The sequence below is a fragment of the Echinops telfairi genome, unplaced genomic scaffold (genome assembly GCF_000313985.2).
Source record: "Echinops telfairi isolate 266 unplaced genomic scaffold, ASM31398v2 ScPeMD7_7468;HRSCAF=8506_0, whole genome shotgun sequence".
Lineage (NCBI taxonomy): Eukaryota > Metazoa > Chordata > Mammalia > Afrosoricida > Tenrecidae > Echinops > Echinops telfairi.
This window is the reverse complement of record NW_022111369.1, coordinates 11,164,473-11,191,468: the sequence shown is the minus strand read 5'-3', so window position 1 is coordinate 11,191,468 and position 26,996 is coordinate 11,164,473. Positions and strand designations below refer to the sequence as shown.

At 39.1% G+C, this 26,996-nt stretch overlaps 2 protein-coding genes across 2 annotated transcripts in view; one reads left to right on the top strand and one right to left on the bottom strand.

Annotated features, from left to right (window-relative positions):
- ARHGEF38 (Rho guanine nucleotide exchange factor 38) overlaps positions 1 to 26,996 on the top strand; it is a 194,991-nt gene that overhangs the window by 31,821 nt on the left and 136,174 nt on the right. Inside the window, exon 2 of the mRNA XM_045284323.1 lies at positions 17,657 to 17,844. Within this exon, the coding sequence (XP_045140258.1) occupies positions 17,657 to 17,844 (188 nt within the window). The remainder of the gene's footprint in view (positions 1 to 17,656; positions 17,845 to 26,996) is intronic.
- Positions 23,372 to 23,701, bottom strand: LOC101643070 (60S ribosomal protein L35a-like). Its single transcript, XM_045284009.1, has one exon. The coding sequence runs from the start codon at positions 23,699 to 23,701 to the stop codon at positions 23,372 to 23,374; it is 330 nt and encodes a 109-aa protein (XP_045139944.1).

Below are 26,996 nucleotides of genomic sequence, written 5' to 3'. Positions count from 1 at the left end.
AGGGAATGTATTTCCTCAGGATCCATCATTTTACTTTCTGCAGCCCTAGTGGGGTAGCAGTTACCCTTAGGCTGCTTACTGCCAGGTGGGCAGTTTGAAACCGACAATTGCTATGATGGAGAGAGATCAGGCTTTCAACTCCCGCAAAGAGGCCATTCTGTCTTGTCCTAGAGAGTCGATATGAGTCGGAATCAACTCCGTGGCAGAGAGGTTGTTGCTTTTGTAGAAAATCGTGTCCCCATTTCATTCCTAACGAAGGTTTTTTTTGTCCCTTTATTCCGTTTTTCTTGATTAATGTTGACCGAGGTTTAACACTTTTACTATTCATTTCAAATAACTAAATGTGTTTTTTCCCAATTTGCTTCCCTTTTAGCTTTGTTTTCAGTTTCATTAAGTCTGCTCTTAATTCCTTCACTTTCTTTTAGGTTACTGTATTTTCTTTTCTAACTTCCTTTGTTAGATTCTTTTTTTTCCCCCTTACCCCCTTTTGTTAGATTCTTAAACGTTGTTTTTTAGTCTTCTCTTTTCACACACGCATGTAAAGGTACATATGTTATCCTGTAAATAATGCTTTCGCTACACTCCGCTTTGTGGTAGGTGCCCCTGATTTGGCCTGACTCATAGGAACCCTGTCTATGCCCAATGAAAGAAACCCTGCCCGGCCCTGTGCCACCCTCACCCCTGTTGCTATGTTTGACCCACTGCTGTTGCCACTGTATCAATCCATTTCATCAAGGGCCTTGCTCTGTGATACTGATCCTCTCCTTCTCAGAGTAAAATGTCATTTTTCAGGGACTGGTGTCCAAAGGCAATACTGGTGATGAAGTCTTGCCATATGGCTTTGGAGGAACATTTGTTCTTAAAAATTGTGATTCACTTTCTTTCAGATGTGTATGTCCCCCTATGTGATTTTTATGATTCAGTTTTATAATCCAATCATTTTACTTATTAAGATTATTATATTTAAATCTATTCTCCCTGTATATATATGTAACTATATATACATAATACTTATCTATATAGTAATATCTATATAAGTAAAGTAATAATTATGTATAAGTAGTACTTTTTGGTTTTCTCTTTTCATTTGAATTGCTTTCAATCTTGTTTCATTTTGGCATGCATAAATTTTGAAGATTCACATATTATTTTTATTATTTTAACGACTGGCTTGAAATTTTAGTGTGGGTTCTTAATTTAAATACAACCACAATTCATCAATGCCTTTACCTTTCTGCAACAAGACAGAGATGTAGAAAATGTTTAAAAATACTTACAAGGACCTACAATCTTTTTCAAAGTGCTCTGTCTTACAATTTACCCCTTCTCCATTTCCTCCTATGTGTCTGGTCCCTTCAACCAAACTGGCCACCTTCTTGATCCTTCCTCGAACAAGCCATTCTCCCCTTTTGGCTTTTTCTACTCCCTCTTCCTTTGCTGAGAAGTACTTGATGCAGCTAGCTATGGCTCCCTCACCTCTTTCAATCTTTGGCTTACTTGTCTTCCTTGAATGGAACCTTCCTTATCACCCCTTTAAAATGTCATCCCGTTTAGATGCCCCCTAGCAACCCGCTGTGCTTTATTTTTCTGCATGGCACTTACTGCCTTTTATGATAGTAAATGACTTATAGATTCCATTGATTGTTCTTCCCCCTTACGTAGAATTTGAGCCATTAAAAAATGATTCTGTGGTGGTTTGTTTGGATTGGTTCTGTTACCTTATGTGTGCCTAACTCTTAGAACGTTTCAGGCGAAAAGCAGAGCAAACCAGAGCAAACCGCCGTCATCCAGTTGCTCCTCGCTCCCACAGCACTGTGTGTTGCCGAGTGAAACGGCTCCACGGAGCTTCCAAGGCTGTGACCTTTCAAGGCCACACTTCCCAAGCCTGTTGCTGAGGCGCCTCTGGGTGGGTTCGACCACTAACCGTTCAGTTAGTAGTGGGATACTTAACCATTTGCTCACCCAGGGACACAACTGCTCACTCACTGGTGGTGTGGGGGTCATGGCATCATAGTGACCCTATATGCAACAGAACAAAAAACTGCCCATTCCCACACCATGCTGACAATTGTTCTTGTTTGAGCCCATTGTTGCAGCCATAGTATCAATCAATCTTCTTGAGGTCCTTCCTCTTTATCGTTCCCCCTCTATTTTTCCAAACATATCCTTCTCCAGTGACTGGTTTCTCCTGACCACCTGCCCAAAGTATTTGCAGATTCTTCATAGGACCTTAGTAGTTCATTCGATGTTTAATTCATTCAGTGTCCAAACCGAGGTGAGAGCTAGTCACTGTTGTGGACATATTAAGGATGTTGACGTCGGCTGCTAACTGTAAGGTCAGCAGTTCTAAAGCATCAGGTGCTCCTGGAGAGAAAGATGAGGCTTTCTTCTCTCATAAAGAGTTAATAAAAAGATGCTCACCGCTATGGAGTAAATGCCAACTCATAGCGACCCTGTTCTATGAAGTTGTTATGGCTTAGAATTGACTAGATGGCAGTGAATTATCATACCCCCGAGGCAAGACAGAGCGGGAAACATGAACCCAGGTAGGGGAAGGATTGTGCAGGTGGTGTGGGACCAGGCCGGGTTTGGTTCCGTGGTACACAGGAGAGCTTTGAATCGGAATCAACTCCACTGCACCTAACAACAGCATCCACAGTCTCCGGAGCATTTCCTGCCTCAGTTTATCCAATTGTGTTTCTCTACGATGCCTCGTTTTATGCTGTTTTCCTCATCTGAGACATTACCTCGATTACATCCCCGCCGTGCACCCTCTGCCCACATCAGACACACGGAGTTTTAAGCCTGTGAGCCCTCCTCCGATGTCAGTGGAAACTTCAAGGCTATTCTGTGGTTTCAGGCTCACTTGCTTCTTTGACCAGATTTAAAGGCAGTTCCTTCTCTCAGAAGATTTCTTATACCAAGGCTCATTAATTAAAAAATGCTAATTTCTGAAACAGGTTTTACCTGGCACTTTAAAAGTGCCTTTCCAGGCAAGTATGCTGCAATACCTTTTTCCAGAGTTGTGAAATACAGCTAGGTGTCGTTCTTTTCTTCACAGCCAATTATTTCTCCTCTTCACTAATGACTATCAGGGCTACATCCATGACCAGAGCTGCCCTTAAACATTTATGTGACTGCTTTTGAAAATGATTAAACTGAATTCCAGACAGTAATGCATAAAATAATGCGAAGTAACCGGGTCAGTGTTAATTATTTTCTTGTTGGCCATGGCGGGTCGGTGGTGGTGCAGTGGGAAGGGTGCAACTGTGCACATGGGAGACCAAGGTTCAGTTTCAAGTCAGAGCACTTCGTGAGAAGCCACCTCCCATCTGTCAGCAGAGGCTGGCATGTTCATGTGCTAGTGAACAGGTTTCCCTGAAGTTTCCAGACGAAGAGAGACTAGGAAGAATATCTTCTGAAAAATCAGTCAGTGAAAAACTCTATAAATCAGTGTAAACCCCAGAGACAAACACATGGAGTCTGGCCTCCTCCTTAACTTGAGCCCCATTTCAAGAACAATTAGTTCTGATAACATAGCCCTGCTCGATACTCACATTCATGAAATGATCAGGGAAGACAAGGGTGCTACAGAAAGCAGATGGTGCCAGGTTAGTGATCAGAGTAGTGTCAGGGTCTTAAAGGTTTGTATTCCAACAAGCAGCCACCTAAGCGAGGAGTTAACTAAGTCCACCCTGAAGAAGCGCATCAGCACACGTGACCCAAAGATAACAATTACAAAATTCAAATATGGCGAAGGGAAAAGTATCAGAACTAAAATTATGAACACACAGTTTGCAGAAGGCTATGGAGGAGAGCGGGAACCCAAAACCCAGCTGCAGAGTAACTACTCAGACTGAGCTGCTGGCAGATCTGCTAAAGCCACCGGCAAGTGTCTCGAACAGTCTCGCTATCAGCTAGAGACCCTGTAATCTTCAGTATGCTGATGCTAACTCGATGACCTCCCTATAGAACCGACCTGAATTGGTTCTGGGTGCAGGTGTCCCTTACTTGTTCCATGGCAGAAATTTCTTCTCTGGTTTTGGGGATGTTGGTGAGGGTCTGTCTTTCTTACTCATTATTTGTATTCTGGTCTTTATATTATTATTAGTTTATTCTTACCACCTTATTTTCTATTTTGGTTTTCATTGTTTCTATTGGGTTTCCCAGTTTGTAATGCACAGGAGGGGTGGATGCATAGTGATAATAACAGATACAGGGGTTGATGGGGGATGCAGGGGTGCAGAGTGGGTGATAGGAAAGGTAAGGAGATTTCAGGAATAATCAATGAAGGCAGGAGAATGGAGGGAGCGCTAGACCTGATTGCCATTGCACAACTCATTTTAAAGGTGATTTAACCATGGGGGTGTGGGGAGGTGTTCTAAAATTGATATGGTAATAATTGTAAAATTCTCCTTGATATGACAGAATGATTGAACTATTGAATTGTATGATATGTAAATTATGTGCCGGTAAGACTATTATTAAAAAATAAACTATAAACCACAATGATCTGATTTGCAACTGATCTGGGGGATGGGGCAGTACTGTGTCTGGGAGTGACTCTAAATCAGGGGCCAGTTTGATGCTAACCAACAACCAAAGCAATTGGAAACTTGGATAACCCTATCTCTATTATCCAAGTTTGATTGTTCTGGCTTGTATTGAAAACCAAAATATTGAATAAAAGCAAAAAAAAGAAAAAACTTTTTTGAAAGAAAACTGTCCAGCTGATCTCTTTGTGCTTAGTGTCATAACGAAAGCTCAAACTTGGACTACTGGGTCAGGAAGATTTGAGAAGCATTATCAAGAAGTAGAAGGAATCTGAGTAAGTAATTATAGCTCAATTGCAGTTGTAGTATAGGTATGCATTTCAATATTCTTGAAAAAGCCAGTTTAAATATGGGAGCTCTGACCTACTAGGGAGTCTCATGTGGGCATGCTCATTCTATATTGATGTGTAAATAATCCCCACAGCTTCAGAGGTTTAATACAGCATAAGTTTATTATGACACAATTTCTGTAGTTCTATGGACTCAGCTGATTCTCAGTGCTTCAGAAGGTAAAATTCAAGGTGTTGGTAGGGTTGTTTTCCATTTTAGAGACTCCCCAAAAGAACTTCCTTATTCATTCAGGCTGTTGGCAGGATTTAGTTACCTGCAGTTGTAGCACAGAAGTCTCAGTCTCTGCTGCCTGCCCTTTCCTCACTATCCATGGACAGTCAAATCCCTCTCATGCTTCATTTCTCTTTTACTTTCCGCTTCAATTTCTAAGGACGTTTGCACCTAGATTGGGCCTACCTAAATAATCCAAGATAATTTCTCCACCAAAATGTATACAACTTAAAAAACAAAAACACAAATAATGTACACAACTTTAATCAGATCTTCAAAGTCCCCTTTGCCATGTAAGATAACATCTTTGAGGGGATGGAAAGCATTATTTTGCCTATTCCAGTGGGAAAAACCCCAGAATATAGAAACCATGAAGAAGCAATTTAATAGTGGAGTGGTAAACCATGGTAGGACCACTAATTAAAATTTTTTTTAAACTTTATGTTTGTCCAAGCTGAGTTACCACAGGAAATAAACAGAGATCCATATATCAGACAATTGACTAAAGCTCAAGTTTGCAAAAGTTGGGGCTAGCAGAGTACTCTTTGACGTAATGGCCACCTTTTCAGGCATCAACTTCAACTAGATCTACCCTGTTGTGCTTTCCTTCTTGGAATCCAGCTAATTCTTCAAGGAAGAGCAACGTCTCAAGCACCATTCTTCTTCTTTTTTTTCAAATAGAAAGAAAATGTTTTTATTTTTATTTATTTATTTTTTAATCATTTTATTGGGGGCTTGTACAATTCTTATCACAATCCACACATACATCCATTGTGTCAAGCACATATGTACATTTGTTGCCCTCATCATTCTCAAAACATTTGCCTTCTACTTTAGTCCTTAATATTGGCTGCTCATTTTTTCCTCCCTCCCCACTCCCCCCTCCCTCATGAACCCTTCATAATTCATAAATTATTATTTTGTCATATATTACACTGCCTGACATCTCCCCCCGCCCTCTTCTCTGCTGTCCATCCCCCAGGGAGAGGCTATACATAGATTCTTGTAATTGGTTCCCCCTTTCTACCCCACATTCATTCCACCCTCCAGGCATTGCCACTCTCACCACTGGTCCGGAAGGAGTCATCTGTCCTGATTCCCTGTGTTTCAATTGAAGCACCATTCTTATCTCCTACTAAAGCTCTTTCTTTATACCATGTTGGAGATGAAAGCAATAGTTTCAGACATACAAGTTTACACTTGCAGGGTTTCCCAGTGTATTTTACAGGTCAACAGTAGAAAATAAAATATTTTCTTTTTACTTTGCTTAAATGCTGACCACTTGTATGATTTTTGCTAAATGTGGCAATAAATGATCAGTAGTTGCCAGCATTGCAAATGTTTCTACTAATTTGTCTAATTATATGCCTTGGCATACAGAAATTTTAGTGTATCATCTTAATTTAACAACTAAAGTTAATATGTTTACTTCTCTGCAATAATACAAATATATATAAAGGTTTTAAACATTTACAAGGTCCAGAAATCTTTTTCAAAATGGCATATTTGTTAGTAGGCCCCAGCAATCCATTTGGTCTTCTGTGTGTGTTTCTTATGTCCTGCATTAGTGCCCTTGAGTTTGTCTCTATGTTCTCATTGATGATCTTTTTGGCTCTTGGATTTATATTTAGGTTTTTGATCCATTTTGAATTTGTTTTTGTCCATTGGGTGATGTGTGTGTATGGGTGAGGTTTCATTATTTAAAGGTAGGTCCAATTTTTCCAGCACCATTTATCGAAGAGGCTATGCCTTTAACATTTTATATATTTTTGACAATTTATTGCAGATTTGTTGCCTGTTGGTGGACTGATTTCTATTATCTTCCATTCATCTATGTACCCATGATTGGAGTAGTGCCAGGTTATTTTGACTGTTGTGTCTGTGTAATATAGTTTTGAGTTTTTGGTACTGTGAGGTCTTATGCTATTTTTCTCCTTTAGGATTTATTTGCTTATCCTCGGTTTCTTCCCACTCCATATGAAGTTGTTAAATAGTTTTTCCATTTCCTTAAAAAGTGAAATTAGAATTTGGATTATAATTGTATCTATAGATTGCTTTCATTAGTATTGACATTTTCACAATATTAAATCTTCTTATCCACGAATACAGGATATTTTTCCATTTGTTTCTTGGTTTCTTGTAGTAATGACTTGCCGTTTTATTTGCGTAGGTCTTTTGTTAGTTTGGTTTGATTTATTCCTAAGTATTTTATGTTCTGTGTGGCTGTTCTAAATGGTATTGTTCTGTTGAATTGGTTTTTTTCCCCAGAGTTCTCTTCACTGGTATAAAAATTCCAATTAATTTCTGCTTAATAATCTTGAATCAGCTACTTTACCAAATCCCTCAATTGTTTCCAACAGTTTTATTGAGTACTTGGGGTTTTCCACATATAAAATAATATCATCTGGAAAAAAGGGAGTGTTTCACTTTTTTTTTTTTTACCCAATTGAATTCCCTTGATTGATTTTTTTGTTGTCTAATGCTTCTGTCTAAGACTTCCAGAACAGTGATGAATAAGAATGGTGATTGGCAATCCTTGTCTAGTTTCCATCTCAAGGGTAATGTTTTCAGTTTGCCCCCATTGACCATAATGTTGCCCTTTTTTTTTTTTAGTTTGTTTGTTTTATGGTGTTTACTGTTTTGAGTCATGCCCCTTATATTCCTACTTTGTTAAGTGTTATTATCAAAAATCAGTGTTGGATGTTGACAAATGCCTTTTCTGGATCAATTATTCAGATAGTTCTTATTCTTTGTCTTGTTATGTGGTAGATTGCATTGATTGTTTTTCTAACATTAAACTATCCTTGCATACCTGCTATGAATCTCCCATGATCATGGTGAATTATTTTTTGTTATGTTATCAGATGATCTTGGTCAGAATTTTTATATCCATGTTCATCACTGGTTTGTCTGTTTCTTATATTATGGTGGCATGTGTGTTGCTGTGATATTGGACACTATGTCACTGATATATCAAATGCCAGCTCGGTAACCTGAAGTGAACAGGTTTCAACAGAGCTTCCAACTATGAAGGGACAACAAAGCATGAATCAGATGCCCACTTCGGAGTAAGTGGCCACTGAAAACTTTATTCTTAGCTTGGAAACATTGTTAAATACTGAAGACCTAATAAATGGAAGCAGAGCACTGTCAGAGATAGTGCCAGAGGGCAGGGTCCTTGAGTCAAAAGGCTCTCTAAAAGTGATTGGGGAGGAGCTGCTTTCTTAAGGTAGAGTCATCCATGATGATGATATGCATTCGGTAAAGCCTATGGGACAAAAGCCAATGGAATCTTCATTTGCTGATGGGGCATGACTCAACATTAGAATAAACAGCTATAAAAATCCACCAATAAGCTGAACTTAGAATGTAAAAATCTGAATAGAGGAAATTTGAAGTCATCAAAAATGAAATGGAATGCATAAAGATCAATAACCTTGGCATTAGTAAGCAGAAATGGACCTCTATTGGCCATTTTGAATCAGAAAATGTATGGTTACCATGCTGGAAATGACATAATCAAGAGTGTGGGGGAAAGGCCAGCCCCCTCACAACTAATTGTGGGTTCAATAGGCACAATTGTACGGTTGATATATATACATATTGATTATAATAAAGTCACAGACAGCATGAGAGATAGAAGAGCGATTGAAATAATGGAGTCAGACACATTTCATAGTGGCATGCTCACCTCAGCCCTGCTTGGTGGTCCACATGGAGATGGGAGACCAGGAGGCAGGAGAGAGGGGGAGGGGAAGGAGAACAAGGAGAAAGAGAACAGGGGAGCGAGGATGGGAAGAGCCAAGCCTTCTTTATTGCTAACCAAGGCTTATATATCTTATATATAATTAGTGCAAGCCCACTAATTACATACATCACAGGAAGGGGTTGCACTATAGGTTAAGCAGCAATGAGAGGGGGACAATCTAGGGATATACACATAATAGAAAAGGGAAGTTTTGGGGTATACATGTGACAAGATGGGCGGATCCGAGATACAGGATGGCAGCCTAATTTTGGATGTCACTGAGCAGGTTTGACCTGTTCTCTGGCTCTCCATGGAAACCACTATCAGTAGGGTGTGAACCCCACCTACAGGGACCAATGGCTTCAAGTCTTCAGGTAGAAGTAGCCCATTGGCCTTAACAGCAGGGGCTGGGCCCTACCTGTGGTGGGCCCAGACAGTTGTCTGGCAACTGACCACCTTCAGGGAGGATGTCTGTAAGCATCTGACCTCCCACCATATGCTGGCAAATGGCCTCTAATGTTTGGCATGTCTTTGGGGGAGGAAAAGCTGGGGAAAAGTCTCTTCATAAACCCGCACAAGAGAAATGGCATTGCCCTCATTGCCAAAGAGGCTAATTATAGATCTATTTTGAAGTACAATGCTGTCTGTGTTAGGATTATATATGTATACCCTCCTTCAAGGAAATCTAATCAATAAAATTATTATTCAAATTTATAGCCCAAGATCTAAGCTAGAGATGAGGAAATTGAAGAAATCTACCAACATCTTCAGTCTGAAATTGATCAAACATACAATCAAGATGCATTAATAATTATTAGCAATCGCAATGTGAAACTTGGAACCAAAGAGGAAGGAACAGTAAGTAGTTGGAAAATATGGTCTTGGTAATAGTAATGAAGCTGGCGATCGCATGATAGAAATTCAAAACCAACCACCTGTTCATAGCAAAATCTTATTTCAATAATACAAAGAGTGACTATGCACATGGACTTCTCCAGATGGAATACACAGAAATCAAATTGTCTATATCTGTGGGAAATGACGATGGGTAAGTTCAATATCAGCAGCTAAAACCAGGCCAGACATTGACTGTGGAAAAGACCAGCAGTTGCTCATATTTAAGTAAAGGTTGAAGCTGAGGAAAATTAAAGCATGTCCACTAGAGTCAAAATACAACGTGAATCTTTCCCATCTGAATTTCAAGAACATCAGGTTTAACATCTTGAACACTAATAACAGAAAACCTGACGAGCTGTGGGAGGACATCAAGAACATCATTCAGGAAACAAGAAAAAGGTCCTTAAAAAGACAAGGAAGACAAAAAAAGATCAAAGTGGACGTTGGAAGAGACTCTAAAACTTGCTTGAATTGTAGAGTAGCTAAGGCAAATGAAAGAAATGAAGTCCAAGAGGTGGTCAGAAATTTTCAGAGTAGCTTGAGAAGAAAAAGTCAAAGACTACTATAAAGTGTGCAAAGACCTACAGTTAGAAAACCAAACTGTATATCTGAAATGGAAAGAGTGCAAAAAAAAACCTCAAGCCTATAGTTGCAATATTAAAACTTTCTATGGACAAAATATTTAACAGTGCAGAAAGCATCAAAAGAAGATGAAAGAAACCCCTACTCAACATTTAGTGATTTCAAGAGGTTTTAAAGGAGCAAGAGCCAATAGTCCCGAAGGAAGAAGTTCAAGCTGCACTGAAAGAATTAGTCAAAATTAAGGCTCTAGGAATTGATAGAATAACATTTGCAATGTTTCAATAAGTTGATGAAGCACTGGAAGCTCTCACTGGTCTATTCCAAGAAATTTGGAAGACAGCTTCTTGACTAACTAGAAGAGATCCATATCTGTTCCCATTCCAAAGAAAGGTGAGCCAACAGACTGCCCAAATTGTAAAACATCACAAGCAATTAAAATGTTGCTGAAGACCATCCAACAACTGTTGCAGCAATACCTTGACGGGGGCTGCCAGAGGTTCAGACCAGATTCAGAAGAGGATGTTGAACAAGGGCTATCATGGCTTAGGTCAGATTGATCTTGGCTCAAAGCAGAGAATACTGGAAAGCTATTCACTTGTGTTTTATTGACTATGCCAAGGCATTCGATTGTGTGAATCATAATAAACATGGATAAGGCCATACAAAAAGAGAAAGGGCCTCAATGAGATGGATAAATACAGTGGCTCCACCAATGGGCTCAAGTATAGGAACGACTGTGAGGATGGCACAGGATTGGGCAGGGGTTCGTTCGGTTGTGCACAGCATTGCTATGGGTTAGAACCCATTTGCTGGCACCTATCAACAGCAATTTTCATGAGGAATATTGTTTTGTAGTTTTCTGAGAAGGATTAGGCTGTTTGATTCTTTAAAGAATTACAGTTTCTGGGGCCTTAAAAGCTTGAAGGTAAACAAGCGACCATCTAGCTCAGAAGCAGTAAAACCCACATGGAAGAAGCACACCAGCCTGTGTGATCACAAGGTGTCAAAGGGATCAGGTATCAGGCATCACGCTTTTTTGATTGGATCTTTTTGCAGGCATTTTAACAGACGACAAGTGTGTTCCTGAGAAAACGTGTCTGCAACCATCCATTGATCCTAGAGACATGCTGAAACATGTTTTATTTGGAGTAAACCAGTGCATATATGAACTGGAGCGCTGGCAGCAGTACCTTTATACTTACCTTCACATATACTCTTGCAAAGAAATATGCAGTATATGCTGCTAAAATTGAAAAAGCAACTTGTAGAATAACATTTATATTATGAACTCATTATTATTTAAAATCAACACAAAAACTTAACTTCTGTATATACATGTGTTTTTATGTATATCTAGTTGGGGGGAAAGGTTATATGCTGAAATTTTGGGAAGATTATACAGTCTTTCCCCACCCCAGTAAATCCTTTGTTTTATTTATTCTTTGTTTAAAATCGTTTTATTAGGGGCTCATATGACTCTTATCACAATCCATACATACATCAATTGTGTAAAGCACATTTGTACATTCATTGCCCTCATCATTCTCAAAATATTTCCCCTCCACTTAAGCCCCCAGCATCAGGTCCTCATTTTTTCTCCTCCCTCCCCCACTCCCACCTCCCTCATGAGCCCTTGATAATTTATAAATTATTATTTTGTCATATCTTGCCCTGTCTGACGTCTCCCTTCACCCACTTTTCTGTTGTCCATCCCCCAGGGAGGAGGTCACATATAGATCCTTGTAATTGGTTCCCTCTTTCCAACCCATTCTCCCTCTACCCTCCCAGTATCGCCACTCACACCACTGGTCCTGAAGGGCTCATCCGCCCTGGATTCCCTGTGATTATACACTAAGTCTTATGAAAGCTAATAATAGCTTGAAAATATATTCCAGCAAGTAAATATTACATACAATAAGGTTGTGTCAGTTTCATCCTTAATTTACAAATGCAGAAATTTATGGAACTAGTTAATAGTAAAGGTTAAATCTGAACCCAGCTAGTCTGGTTTCAAAGTCCATACACTTACCTCTAATATAGATATATACACACATACGTATGTATGTATTCCTTTATAGTTAAGCAAATACATATTATTTTATAACCTAAAAAAGAAAGGAAACATTTATTAAAAGCTGCTGCGAAACAGTGGCTAGAGCATGAACAAGAAGAAAGCAAAAGGAGGATAGGACTAATGCTAAACTAAACCTACGTTAAAAATGAAGAGTGCGATGTTTTCCTCTCTCTGAAAAACCAGGGTTCGCTTACACACACAGCATCCGTAGGCAAGCTGCTCAGGGTCCCAAGCCCAGCTTGGCTGTAACTGTCCCCTGCCGTGCTCCCTCTTTTCTCTTCTTTCTCTCTCTCATTTGAAAGCAGCTGTTTACCTACCTCACGGTCATGCTGTTATCTTGACCAACCGATAGCTATAAAGAGATGATTGTTGGCCCTTTGTGGTGTAAGCGTTCAGACAATATGGAGGAAAGGACCCTATCTTTTCCATGGCTGTCGAAAAGATGCCTAATGTTGTATTGTTTGAAGGATCTCACAGAGCTTCCACATACCACAGCTTTTTAAAATTCCATGTCTCCATGATGACACGGATGATTTTCATTGATATTTTACAGATGAGGAAACTGATGCATTGTGCGGATAAATAAGTTGCCCACCACACTCTCATTGCTGACAATGGCAGGGCTGACCCTCATTCTGATTAATTATCCTTTCCCACAAATCACAGCCAGGAATCAGCATACATGTTATCAATAAAATTTGTGGCTCGGATAGTCAAAGTTCATCAACCCTTCTGAAGAAATGAAGCTTGGGTGAAAGAAGTAGCGGATAGGAGAAGCAAGTCAGTTATATGATACTGTGGCACATTTGGATAAAAACAATCTAAATATTCTTTTAACCTTATTTTCACTTCATTTTTGAAATAGTATTCTAGCTTAAGCTAACTATTAGAAAACAGTCATTGCTACAGCTCTATTTTTTTTCTTCTTTTCTAAATACTTAGCTTCTCTGTTGCTTTACCCAGAATTAAGGATTGCTGTAAGTGTTGGACTGCTAACTGAAAGGTTAGGGGTTCAAATCTACCAGCTGCCTCACAGGAGAAAAATAAGGCTGTTTCCATAAATATATCTAGCTTTGAAAATCCTTTGAAGCAGTTTTCTGGATTATAGGGTCACTTTGAATCATAATTTATTTGATGACAATAGATTTCAGTTGAGATAGCTGAATGTTGATTTGAGCAATAGGTGTTTGTAATACTCGTGTGTTACAAGAAGTTTTATAGTTAAAATTTTAATATAACTAGGAAATAAAGTTTAAAGGTAGAGGAAGAACTTATCAGAACAAAATTGTATCCATAATGCATTGCAGAGTTTGTTGATGTAAGAAATGCAAACGTGGAAAGTTTTTAGAGGCCTGACCATAAAATGATGCAAGTCGTCTTTGTTCCAGCAATAAACTTGAGTCAAAAAGCAAACAAAGATACCACAGAAGATTGCTCAACACTAAATTCCTTGAGAAGATTTTACACACCTGAAGGGAGAAGTTTCTGAAGTTCAACTTACTGACTGGCATTTTTAATTACCTCTGAATCCTCACATTTGTTTTTAACAAGGCATTGATAAGTATTAGAAAAATCTAAGCATTTTTTAGTTGACAAAACTGATGTGCATTTCAAAATATAGCAACTGGAAAATCTGATAAATAAACTGAATTGCTATAGTAATGATCCCAGGAATGGATAACCAAAGGAGCCTGAGAACACGTCTTAGCAGTACGTTGAGCAAAGTTAAGGAAAAATTTCCTTCTCCTTGCTAGGCTCCCGATATTGAAAGATAACTTTTATCAGACAAGGCACACAAAGTTTAGAACTTTCAAAAGCAAACATTGGTCAGATTAGCTTATTTTTTAAAAACAGCATTCCTTTTTGTTTTCAAAATAATCTTGAGTAATAATCAGATGCAATCTGTAGTATTGTGTCAGCTCTCGGTTTGTAAGCTTTCTTTTTGTTAACGATCTGTGGTGACACAGGGTGGGTTTGAACCACTAATTTATATAGGTCAGTTGTCCAACATAACCTGCTTGTGCCACCCAGGAATAAAGGATCCTATTTTTCTCTCCAAGGAGCCTGTTTGCATGGACTATCCACAGGGAACTCACCCCTGGCCAAATTCTCTCCGTGGAATGGCCATCGCATGTCTCTCATCTGCCTCCTCCTTTCATGCATAAAATGATGGATATGGTAATGACCCCCAAGAAGAACTTTTCCTTTCTCCTTTGGGACCCTGAGAGGCAGTCTACTCTGATTTCCTAATGTGTAAAAATTTTACAAATTCATAAGCATCCCCCACATTTCCTAACAGATCAAGAATATGAAAACTCTACAATCCCTTGGGGCATGCATTCTTTCTCCTTGGTGTGGATTCAACAAAAATCAACGTATGTAGTGGATCTCTGGCACTGAATAGGCCCTGCCTTGGCAAATCAGCTGGTCTTCGGTGCTGTTTGTTACATGTCTTCTTTCCATGAGGAAGGAAGTTGCCAGTTCCCAGGCAACTGATCCGGAAGCATAGTCACCGGCAATTCAGGACAGATCAATCTAGTGCAACTGCCAAACTAATGCTAAAATGATCTTTACTGCATTCTCCACAGATGTGTGCTTATTCGGCCTCTGCTTGAACTCCTAGAGTTAGTGGTTCAGGGAGCTAGGAATGCTAACTAATTTTCTGAAGTGTCTTTTCTCATTCTCTTTATGGTGAACCCATAATGCCTTTACTTTAACATCCTCCAATGACCTAAACTTTGCTGCTGCCATCAGTCATGAGGTCCTCCTTTCTCGTTCACCACTGGCATGCATTGCGACTCACGAGCTTTTTATCCTAAAGCTCTTCACCTCAGGACATAGTATCAGCACTGGAGGTACCTCACATAGTTACTACACTTACCATTAGTTTTAATGAAATGGAACTAAGGTGAAAATTAAGTTTGGAGTGATTTTAAGCTGGAAGCAAATCCATTTACACACATGCACATACATCTGCATACATACACAAACACGCGTATACACGTATGTATACTCTCTTCCCTCTGATCTGTCATTTCTCTGACTCTAATCTGTAGATGGGTTGTGGCTTCCAAACCTTTATACTGCCCTGTAGTGATCTTCCTTGAGGATGTTTAGCTTGGTTGCCTGAACAGTTCATATAAAACTTGGCTGCCCTTGAGGCTTCCCAGTTCTCTCAATACCTCAGTGTTGTGATTTTAAAAATTAGATATTTCCATTTGACAATTCAACAGTTTTGAAATACCAAAGTATGCAAAGGATTGAAGATAATTCATTTAAAAAATCTTAGTTGGAATTATTTTAATACACTCATCATGTGTTCTGATTAACTGTGAATTGAAAATCAAAAACAAAACAAACCAGTTATGTGTAACTGTTTTCTGTTTCACTAAGGTATGGATATTACCCATTGGGTATAAGGACTGTAGATTTTAATATCAGGCAAAAACAAGATTGCAAGTTATTTTACTAATAAAAATCTTCTATTGACTTCACAATCAACATATCACAAGAAATTCTGAACTGTGGTTTATATATCCTACACTCACTCTGAAGTCCAACTTTCTAGAGAAGAGTGATAAAATATTTTAAACATAAATTATGATAGTCAAATATGATACAAATGACTTATTAAGATATTCCTGCAATTTAAGAATAAAAAATGGGCAAAATATTTGAATATACACCTCACCAAAGAAGACATACAAAGGGTGGAGAGGCACGTGAAAAGATGCTCGACATCATTCGCTATCCCAAAACACAAACCAACTCAAAGGCACTGCCATTGAGTGGCTCCTTGCTCGTAGGAACCTTACACAGGGTTTGCTAGGCTGTAAATATGGAGCCCTGGTGGAGTGGTGGGCTAGGAATTGAGTTGTTAACTACAAGGTCAACAGTCAAACCCACCAGTCACTCCTCCAGAGAAAGATGAGGCTATCTATTATAGAAAAGAATTCAAGTCTTGGACACACAAAGAGGTGTTCTACTCTGTGCTGTAGGATTACTATGAACCAAGTCCTTGGCAAGAAAGGAGGCCAAAAATATTTATAGGGGCAGATAGCCTCCGTTTTCTCTCACAGAGTGCTTGGCAAATTTGAGTCACTGACCTTTCTGTTAGCATACCAGCACTTAAAACAGGGAAATGTAAACCCAAACCACAAGGATTTACTACTTTACATCTCCTAGGATGACTAAGATAAAACTTATGGAAAATAACTTGGTGAGATTATGAGAAATGGGAACCCTCGCCCCTTGCTGGTGGGAATATAAACTGAAACAGCTGTTGTGGAAAAGTTTCTTTTTTTTCTCAAAAAAAGCAAACATGTAGTTGTCATATAAGCCTGAACTTCCACCCGAAGAGCTTCAAAGTAGCGATGAAAACAGAGCACAGGAACACGAATGCTCCTTTCAGCCCGAGCCGTGTTCCCAGAGGTGAAAACACCCTAATACCAAGTGGGAAACGAGTGGACACACAAAACATGAGGAAGTTTCAAAAAGATTGTAGAAAAATGGAATTAAAATATAATCGAATTTCTCTATACGCTTTTTGAAGTCCTCTCACACAAACAATAGAGCATTATTCTGTCATAGGGAGAAATAAAGACCTGATACCTGCCATAAAATGGACAAACCTTAAAAATCACGATGAGTGGAATCCCGTCTATATTCTTGTGTAAGCCGCGTTTTTCAGCACAATTTTTATTCCGTTTTTGTGCTAAACTTAGGTGCCTCGGTTGACATTCAGGTTGGCTTATACTTGGGTATATTCAATCACAAAAAGACAAATATTGAATTTCTTCACTACTATGAAAAATCTAGAATAGGCAAATGTATAGAGACCAAAGTGTATTAGTAATTACCAGGGCCAGGAGAGAGGGAGACAAGGGGGCGGTCATTGTTTAGGAAGCGGTGAATTTGGTTTATGATGGTGAGAAATTTGACAGTGCTTCCTGTCATGGCTGCGCAAGATGATTAATGTATTTGATGTCAGTAAATTGTACACGTGATACATATTAAATATATATGTTCACAACAATAAAAAGTGGAAGTGAAAAAAGAACTGCATACTCTCACCCCCTCAGCCCAGTGGGTTCATAGTTTCATAAGATTCAGAACTTCCAGGGAAATTCGTGCACATAATTTCTTAACTGCCTGCAGTAAAGACACCCAAGCCCCTTTTCTGCTAATAGGAAAAAGAACCCTCTATGGAAAGTCTTACATGCGCGTGTTTTTATTTGTTAGAAAAGATGACTCCACAGGCCGGATGCTGTGAAGCTGAGACTCCCGCCCAGGAAGATGAGCATCAGCTGGTGAGAATGATGGCAAAGCGGTCAAAAATCATTAAGGAGCTGATGCAGACAGAGAAGGACTATGTCAATGACCTAGAGCTGTGTGTGAGGGAAGTGATTCAGCCTCTGAGAAATAAACAGGTAAAAGCAACTTCGAGGTATATATTTTCCCCAAATGATTGTGGTCTTAAAATTCACCCAGATTCTAAATAGGATGACTTGGACTGATAAATTGATGCCTATCGGTATCATTTTTATAGCATCTTCAGGAGTAGATGACTTAGCTTTATATGTGTATATATATATATATATATATATATATATATATATATATATATTCATACAATACCAAACTCCCCCATATATATATACATATATATACTCATGAGTATATATATATATATACTCATACAATACCAAACTCCCCCCTGTGTGTGTGGCCTCCTTTACATCTGTATCTGTACTCCCTTTTGTAAAACATCACTCTGAAACAATTAGGTGTAGGGCCCACCTACTGTGGTATATGACCTCATTTGACCCAATTGATCACAAAAGAAAAAAAACCCTGTTTCTCCAAACAATATCACATTTGCATGTATAGACTGGGATTTCACCATATCTTTTGGGGGAACATCATTCAATCCAAGGCCTATCCCTTTATACTAAAGAAATTGTCTATATTCCTGACTTTATTACTATTTATTTCTTTCTAAATTAAATATTCAATATTTAATTTAGGTGAAAGCATCTATGATTAAAACATAGTAGAATGAGAGAAACATGTGGAACAAATCTCAAAATCAAAAAAGAAACCAGGCTTATTGATTACATAGAGACTGATGGTACCCTGAAACTATGGCATTTAGTTATACTTCTGGTTTAGAATTGAACTCACTCTTCTGGATCAATTTTCAGCCAAATAATAGGTGCGATATGAAAGGGAACACCACCACCAATGAGGTCTGCACACCTGAGAGTTGTCAACTATTTGAGATCAAAAGGGAAGTATTTACCCAAGGACAAAGTTCAGGAGGGTTAGGGAAGAAAGAGAACTGGAAGGAAAAATGCAGTGGCAAAGTTGGATAAGTGATGTTCCAATGAGGGGATTCAGTGAATGAGATGAAGCAAAATGTGTATGAATTGCTGAATCTTACATTCAACAAAAGCTGATGATCTGCTTTATAAACCTTCATCCAATTCACAATAAAAATTTAACTTAAAGAAGTATAGACACAGGTTACTAAAATCTGTATCTATGAAGAGTTAGTGATCAATATCAAAAAGACTAAACTATGTAGTAAAGTTCTTTATTTTGAATTCACACTTCATATTTGTATCAGGTGGAATAAAAAGTTTATTGGCTATGAAAATGTTGCCAGTTTAAGACTATTTATTATAATCATTAGTTAATTTGGCCCTATTGATATTTTCTCTAGTTAAAAAAATTGCGGTTCAGATGAAAACTTGCAGAGCAAATTCGTTTTCCAGCCAATACTTTATACACGTTTTGTTTCAGGACATTAGTTGCAATACTCTTTGCACTTCCTCCCTGAGTTCCCTGTTACCTTCTTTCCTGCCCTTTCCTGCCTCATGAGCTTTGTTAGGTCTCAAGTTGTTGTTGTTGTTAGGTGCTGTTGAATCCATTTCGACTCATAGTGACTGTGTACAAAGAACAAACCACAGCCCAGTCCTCGGCCATCCCCTCAATTGCTCTTATGTTTGAGCCCATTGTTGCAGCCACTGTCTCAATCCATATCAATGAGTCTTCCTCTCTTCTGCTGCCTCTCCTCTTTACCAAGCATGATGTCCTCCTCCAGGGACTGGTCTCTCCTGATCACATGTCTAAAGTACACGAATGGAGTTTGCCATCCTTGCTCCTAAGGAGCATTCTGACTACATTTCTTCCAAGACAGACTTGTTTGTTCATGGTTCCTTCAATATGCTTTACCAGCATAGCAATTCAAAAGCATCATTTTATCTTCAGTCTTTCTTATTCAATGAACAACTTTCACATGCATCTGGGGTGATTGAAAATACCATGGCCTGGGTCAGGCGCCTCTCAGTTCTCAAAGTAACAGCCTTGCTTTTCAACACTTTAAGGAGGTCTTTTGCAGCAGATTTACCCAATACAATGCATCAATTGATCTCTTGACTGTTGTTTTCATGAGCATTGATTATGGGTCCAAGCAAGACGAAATTCTTGACAACTTCAAAAGTTTTCTCCATTATCATGGTATTACCTTTTGGGCCAATTGTGAGGATTTTAGTTTTCTTTACATTAAGTTGTAATTCATACTGAAGGCTGAACCCTTGATATTCATCATCAACTGGTTCAAGTCCTCTATGTTGTCATCGCATATTGCAAGTTGTTAATGTCTTCTTCCCATCCTGGTGCAGCATTCTTATTCTTATCAACCAGATTCTCTGATTAGCTGGTCAGCACACAGATTGAATAGAAGTGGAGAGAGGCTACAACCTTGTCACACACATTTCCCGATTTTAAACCATGCAGTATTCTGCTCTGTTTGCACAACCCTCTTGATCCACGTACAGGTTCTACATGAGCACACTTAATCATTCTCTTTCTTCTCAAGGTAATCCATCATTTGTTTTGATCCACATAGTTGAATGTTTTGGCATAGTTAATAAAACAGAAGTAAACATCTTTCTGGTATATGCCCTTCTTTGAGCCAAGATCCTTCTGACATCAGCAATGATACTCATAGCGTTGATTATTATGAGAAGTATCTTTCTCACAGGGGTTATTATTTACTTTACCTATCTGTTGTTTGACTTCAGGGTATTCCGCAGGAAGGGGTTCAATTACAGGTATTAAGCCTGTCTACTAACCATTTTATTATTTTATCAGTCTTGAGCATTTTATCAGTCTCCATGAGACCAATAAGTCTGAATTTTTTCCTACACTTTTCTCCCATTATGGCCAAGAAATTTTCATAACACTGTCCTATTTGCTCTACCAAACTCACTCTTACTGAGTCTGTCCAAACTCATAATGATGCTGTAGGGCAGTGTAGAATCTTCCCTTTGGATTTCTTATACTTTCCATCTTTACAGTCTCATCTCTCTCCCATGGAGCAGTTGGGGATGGGTTTAAATTGCTGACTTTGTGGTTAGTAGTTCAACCTTTAACCCCTACACCTTGTTCCTTGCTCAACTATATACATAGATATATTTATAGCACACACAAATACACATGTGCAATTACCCACCCAATTCATGTTCAGCTTGTATGTCTGCTTATGTATCTACCCATAGATTATTACTTATTATTGGTATTTCAAGATTGTGTGTAATAATATTTACTTTTATTGTCCCAAACTTTGTGTGTCTCTCAGTACCTTCCATTGCCTTAGTCATATTGTTCAAATTTTTGTTTGTATTTTTTTGTTTCTTCTCTCTCTTTCTCTATCTCTTTCACACACACACACACACACACACACACACACACCTGCTACCATAGAGTTAATTCAGACTCACAATGACCCAGATATGGCTTCTGAAACTGTAAATTTCCCCCTGAGAAGCTGATGTGTTTACAACACTGATTTGTGGTTATCAGCCCAACATAGATGACATACAATTCCAAAGTCATGCCATCCAGTTAATTCCAAGTCATAGCAACCCTCTAAGACAGAGTAGACTGTCCCTGTAAGTTTCAGATAACTGCATCTTTTTATGGGAGTAGAACGCTTCATCTTTCTCCTGAGGCATGACTGGTGGTTTCCAACTGCTGACTTTGTGGATAGTAGCCCAACATGTAACCCACGAGGCCACCAGGGCTCATGTCTGACATATATAGGTATAGATAAATGTGCTTTTTCCCTTTTTCTTTCTTCTGCGTCCTATAAAACCCTAATAAGTTCCCTAGGTGGCACACGTGATTCCATATTCCAAACCTGGAGGTTGGTGGTTAGAATACAACCAGCATGCCATGGAAGAAAGATCCGGCTCTTTGCTTCTGGGAAGATCACAGTCAGAAAACACTGCAGAGCAGTTTGTTACAAGTGGAGGCACCTTGAGGCCGAGTTGATAAAATGATCATTTTTTGTTGTTGCTGCAATTTTCACGATCCCAGTGTCTCAGACCAGCTCACCTAAAACATTTTCACTATGATGGATTATTTATTTGGCATGGTTAATGTTGGAATTGCTATTTCTCACACTTAAAACACGTTTCTTTTGTTATTTCATTGAGTTGATAGTGTGTTGATTTTCCACACCCCAGCTGGAGTGAGGGGGTTACCTGGAGTGAGGGCTGCTAACCACCAAGGTCAACAGTTCAAAGTCACTAGCTTCTCTGCCGGGGGAAATGAGTCTTCCTACTCCTGTACAGATCTACAGTCTAGGAAACCCACCAGGTCAATCCTACCCTGCTCTATAGGATAGAATATATACGGTCTAGGAGTCTATAGTTCCGTAGGGTCACTATGAGTCGGAATCGCTTGGATGACAGTGAGCATGAGCACTTGTTTTGGTTTAGGCCTTTTGTTAGTCTCGCTCCTTTTTTTATTGTGAATTGAGTTTCAATCTGGTCGTCAGTGTAGACCTGCTCAGTGGGATTTCCCTGACTATAAATCTTCACAGAAGCAGATGAGCTCACCTTTCTCTGAGGAGGGATTGGTGGGAGCAGTCTGATGCTTTCCCTACTGTGCCAGCAGGGCTCCTTAGAAATTCATATACATTATAAATATTTACAAATCCTGGGGTAGTTATTGGATGTTACCCAGTCTCTCTAATTCATTAACTTTACCACCTTTTCAGTTTTCATGGTCTCTTTCATATCCTCTCTTCTCTTCTGAGAATTTAAATACTGTGGTCCTTACATACAACCTTCCTGTCATTACTAGCATCAGAATTTATAAATTAACATATACAGTGCTCATGTGACCTGGGACAAGCTGACAGCCATGTTTAGCAAAAATTGGACAATGTAAGGATTTTTTTACTGACACAGGTCAGGTTAGAAGATGCTTTGGGAAGTCATCTGCTCCACAACCTTTTCTTGATGCAAAACCAAATTTAGGGTATTCCCAGAAGAAGCAAGTCATTTTAAAACACAGAAAACAGGATAGAGAGAGTTGAATGCTGAGAAAAACCCCAGGCTTCTGTTAATAAAATGATGGATGATGTAGGAATATGAGGGTAATTGCTCTGTGGTAATTGTGGCTGTAAACATTAACTCTTAGCTTCAACACTTTTGACAAGTAGACCTTCAGCTAACTGTGGGTCAAACAGGACAGTTACATGCTCTTTAATAACAGCATCATTAGAGGGTTCACACAGATAGCAAACATTATCACCAACAGTCAATGTTGAAACGCTTTGTGGGAAAACTGGTCTAGTTATTTATTATTCAAACAGGGAAATGAGAGTGACTATTTTTGGCAGTAGGTCAAAATAAATCAAAACTAATCTAATAGTGGAAAGGTTTTTCTGTGGTAGGAAAAGACCAAAAAGTGATTGGAAAGAGTAGTTAAATGGATTAAATTACATTTCTTTCTTAACTTTGGTTTAAGGTACCAAAAAAGCTCTAAAGCGCATTACTGTCCAGTCAATGCCAACTCATAGTAACGCTATAGAACCGAGTAGAATGGCCTCTGTGGGTCTTTTTTTTTTTAATGCACAATTTTATTTATTTACTTTTAAGTTTAAATCCTTGAGGGGTACAGCATCACACGGATTCTGTGTCCAATAGCTTTAGCAGGCAGGTTGCTCCGGAATTTGGCCCGAACCACGCCTCTGTTTCTATGGGCACGAGTTACCTTTCCCCAGATGACTCTGGTTTTGTTAAGTTTGCTGCCAGGAGTCACTGTGTTGTTCTTTGCTTTGTACACATAAGCACATCTCTTGCCTAAATAAACTTCTGTTTCATCTTGGGCGTAAACACCTTCAATTTTAAGAGCCATATGCTCCCTCTGGTTCTGTAGACCCCGTTTATAGGCAGCAAAAATGGCCTTGGACCACAGCCTTCCAGACATAGTTGCTGTTTAGAAGTCCTGTTTCCAGCATCCTCCACAGGCTCCAGTATGGTGGAAAAGGGCACGGCTCCGTGGGTTTTTATGTCTTCAACTGTTTACAGTAGAAAGTCCCATCTTTCTTTCACAGAGTGACTGGTAGTTTTGAACTGTGAACCTTGCAGATCACAGTCTGATGTGAAACTACAACAGTATCGGGGCTTCTAAGGGTACAAAAGAGACCTCAAACCTCAAATATAATTTAAGGAGGACATTTATTAAGTCTTCAGCGGGAACCAGGCAAGACAAACACATCATCTGGATTAGGGAGACCATGAGCACCAGGTCGTAATGGTGCTTTCGGATTCATAGCCTCATGGTGACTTAAATAGGACATGGAGATTAAAGAAACTGGTGGCAGATCAATACATCACCATTACAGGTGGGCTACATGATTAGGACATGGGTCATGTACATGATGTTTGAAGAGCTTACAAGATTCATCCCTGGACTTCCAATCAAGGCAGACAGGGCACGACTCATAACTATGAGACAGTACTGTGATCTCTATTAAGGACACAGGCAAGGAGGTGCCTAAGGGAGACTACCCCCCTCCCTGGGCTGGCTAGTGGGAGTGGATGTAATTCACTTCCCCATACACTCTGCCTGAGAGGCAATCCAATGTTTCTGTTGCTGTTAGGTGCCCCGGATTAGTTCTGACACATAGCAAGCCTGTGTGCAACAGAAGGAAACAGTGCTCAGTCTTGCAACATGTTCACAATTATTATGTTTGATGCCATTGTTGTAGTCCCTGTGTCAGTCCATGGTGTCCAGGGTCTTCCTCTTTTTCACTGACCGGACAAACAAGAAGCCAATGGCCCGGGCCAAGGCCCCCCCGATAACACATCCAAAGTATGGGGGATGAAGTTTTGCCATCCTTGCTACTAAGGAACATTCTGGTTGTACTTCTTCCAAGACAGATTTGTTTGTTCCTTTGGCAGTCCATGTTACTTTCAATATTCTTCACCAGCACCATAATTCAAATGTACTGATTCTTCTGTGGTCTTCCTTATTTAATGTCCAAAGATCACCTGCATATGGGATGATTAAAAATACCATGGCTTGGGTCAAGTGCACTTTAGTCCCCAAAGTAACATCCTTGCTTTTCAACCTTCAACGTAGTCTCGCACAGTAACTCTGCCCAGTTCAATGTGTCATTTGGTTTCCTGACTGCTCCTTCCAGTGTGGACATAAGAAAGATGAAATCCTTGACAACTTTAATGTTTTTCTATTTATCACCATATTAGTTATTGGTCCAGTTGTGAGGATTTTGGTCTTCTTTACATTGAGTTGTGATTTATACTGAAGGCTGCAATCCTTGATTTTCATCAGCAAATCCAAAGTTGAATCATCTGCATATCACAGGTTATTAATAGACCTTCCTCCAATCCTGATGTCGCATTCTTCTTCACGGAATCCAGGTTCGCTGATTATTTTCTCAGCATATAGACTGAATAAGCATAGTGAGAGGATAGAACCCTGATGCACACCATTCTTGATTTCATATCAGGTACGATCCCCTTGTTTTATTTCCACAAGTGCTTCCTGATCCATGTACAGGTTCCAAATGAGTGTTCTGAAATCCCATTATTCACAGGGCTATCCATAGTCTGTATGATTCACAGAGCCAAATGCTTTCCCCAGTCAATAAAACACAAGTGGGCATCTTTCGGGTATGTTCTGCTTTCAGCCAAGATCTATCTGACAACAGCAATGACATCCTTATTCCATGTCCTCTTCTGAATCTGGCCTGAACGTTTGGCAAATCCCGTCAATGTACTACTGCAATTGTTGGGTGATCCTCAGCAAAATTTTAATTGCATGTAATATTAGTGAAAGTTCTATAATTTGAGCATTATGTTGGGTCACCTTTCTTTGCAAAGAATACAAATACAAATGTTTCCAAACTTCCTGGCATAGTCAAGAAGTGGTTCTAGAACTTCATAAGCTTGTCGAAACATTACAATTGGTATTCCATCAATCCCTGGAGTTTCGTTTTAGACTAATGCTTTCAATGTAGCTTGGACATCTTCCTCCAGTATCATTGGCTTTGCACATATGCTCTCTCCTGAAATGGTGGGATGTCAAGTCGTTCTTTTAGGTCCAGTGACTCTGTATTTTTCCATCTTCTTTTGATGCTTCCTGCTTCAGTCGATATTTTGCCCATAGAAAGTTTAAGATATGCTGAGCATGTTCTTCTTTTTGGTTTCCTAATTCTAGGTCTTTGCATATTTCACTCAAATATTTGAGTTTTTCTTCTAAAACTGCCCTTGAAATTTTCTGTTTAGCTCTTTAGCTTCATCGTTGTTGTTGTTGTTTTCTCATTTGCTTGACTACTCTACTATTAAAATCAAGTTTCAGAGTCTCTTCTGATGTCATTTGAACAGGACAAGGGGACACTTGATGCACACCTTTCTGATTTCAAATCAGAAAGGTGTGCATCAAGTTGCATCCTTTCACCTTATTAATAAAATCAGTGTACAAAACAAATAATCCAAGAAGTTTGATTATATTAAGAATAATGAGGCACCGAGATTAGAAGATGACTCATTAACAACCCACAATATTCACATGATACAACTTTGCTTGTTGAAAACAAAGAGGATGAATCCCTTGCTGATGAAGACCAAAGGCTATTCATAAATATGGATTACACCTCGATGTCAAGAAAAAAAATCCTCACAACTGAACTAATAGACAAAATCATGCTAAATGAAGAATAGATTGAAGTGGTCAAGGATTTAATTTTGCTTAGATTCACAATCATCATCCATGGAAAAAAGAGAAGAGATCTCTTTAATGTGTTATGAAGCAAAGCTGTCACTTTGAGGTTTCAGGTGTATCTTGCTCAATCCATGTTGTTTTCCATTGTTTCATATGCATGCAAACTCTAGGCAGAAAGACCAAAGAGGAATTGATGTATTTAAATAATAGTATTGGCAAAGAATATTGAATATATGCTAGGCTGTGAGAAATCTGTCTTGGAAAGAGTACAGTTAGATTGTTCCTCAGAAATAAAGATAAAGAGACTTTATCTCACATATTTGGGATATGTCATCAGGAGGGATCAGTAATGTAAAGCATCCTCAAAAAAAAGGAAGACACTCAATGAAATGAAAATTCACACAGTGACTGCAACAGCGAACTCAAACATCATGATGATAGGGAGGACAGAGTAGGAGTAGGTAGTGCACCCTTTTGTTATACATAGGGTTACCGTGATAGGTAGATTTATTGTGCCAACCTGGCCAATAAGAAC

Bases quoted from the DNA above. Each gene is read 5' to 3' on its own strand.
- LOC101643070 (XM_045284009.1), bottom strand. From the start codon at position 23,701: ATGTCTGGAAGGCTGTGGTCCAAGGCCATTTTTGCTGCCTATAAACGG.